This window comes from Nestor notabilis, unplaced genomic scaffold (genome assembly GCF_000696875.1).
Source record: "Nestor notabilis isolate BGI_N333 unplaced genomic scaffold, ASM69687v1 scaffold29375, whole genome shotgun sequence".
Classification (NCBI taxonomy): Eukaryota; Metazoa; Chordata; class Aves; order Psittaciformes; family Psittacidae; genus Nestor; species Nestor notabilis.
The window spans coordinates 1,149-1,480 of NW_009928376.1; the positions used below are offsets into that span (position 1 = coordinate 1,149).

General features: G+C 61.7%; 1 protein-coding gene across 1 annotated transcript in view; it reads right to left on the bottom strand.

Moving 5' to 3' along the window:
* ACYP1 (acylphosphatase 1, erythrocyte (common) type) overlaps positions 1–302 on the bottom strand; it is a 977-nt gene extending 675 nt beyond the window's left edge. Inside the window, exon 1 of the mRNA XM_010014475.1 lies at positions 219–302. Coding sequence (XP_010012777.1) covers positions 219–302 — 84 coding nt within the window. The remainder of the gene's footprint in view (positions 1–218) is intronic.
* Positions 303–332: the final 30 nt, after the last annotated feature.

Sequence of the window (332 nt, forward strand, 5' to 3'; positions counted from 1 at the left end):
CCTCATTAAATGATTCCACATTAAAAACGGGGTCTGAAACGCGCTTTCCAGTTGTGCTTCCATAACGCAGCACAGGCCACCAGCAGCGCTGACAGCCCCTCCTTCCCCCCCTCCCCGAAGGAGCCAGAGCCCAGGCCATGGCCGGGCCCTGACAGAGGACACTCTGCGCCCCATTAGCAAGGACAGGAAGGAGCAGGCCGTGAGACCGCGCCACGCACCTGGGTGTACTTGCGGAAGAAAACGCCCTGCACCTTGCCGGACACCTCGTAGTCCACGGACAGCAAACCCTCGCCCTCCGCCATGGCGGTAACTCCGACCTCAGCCCTCACCTA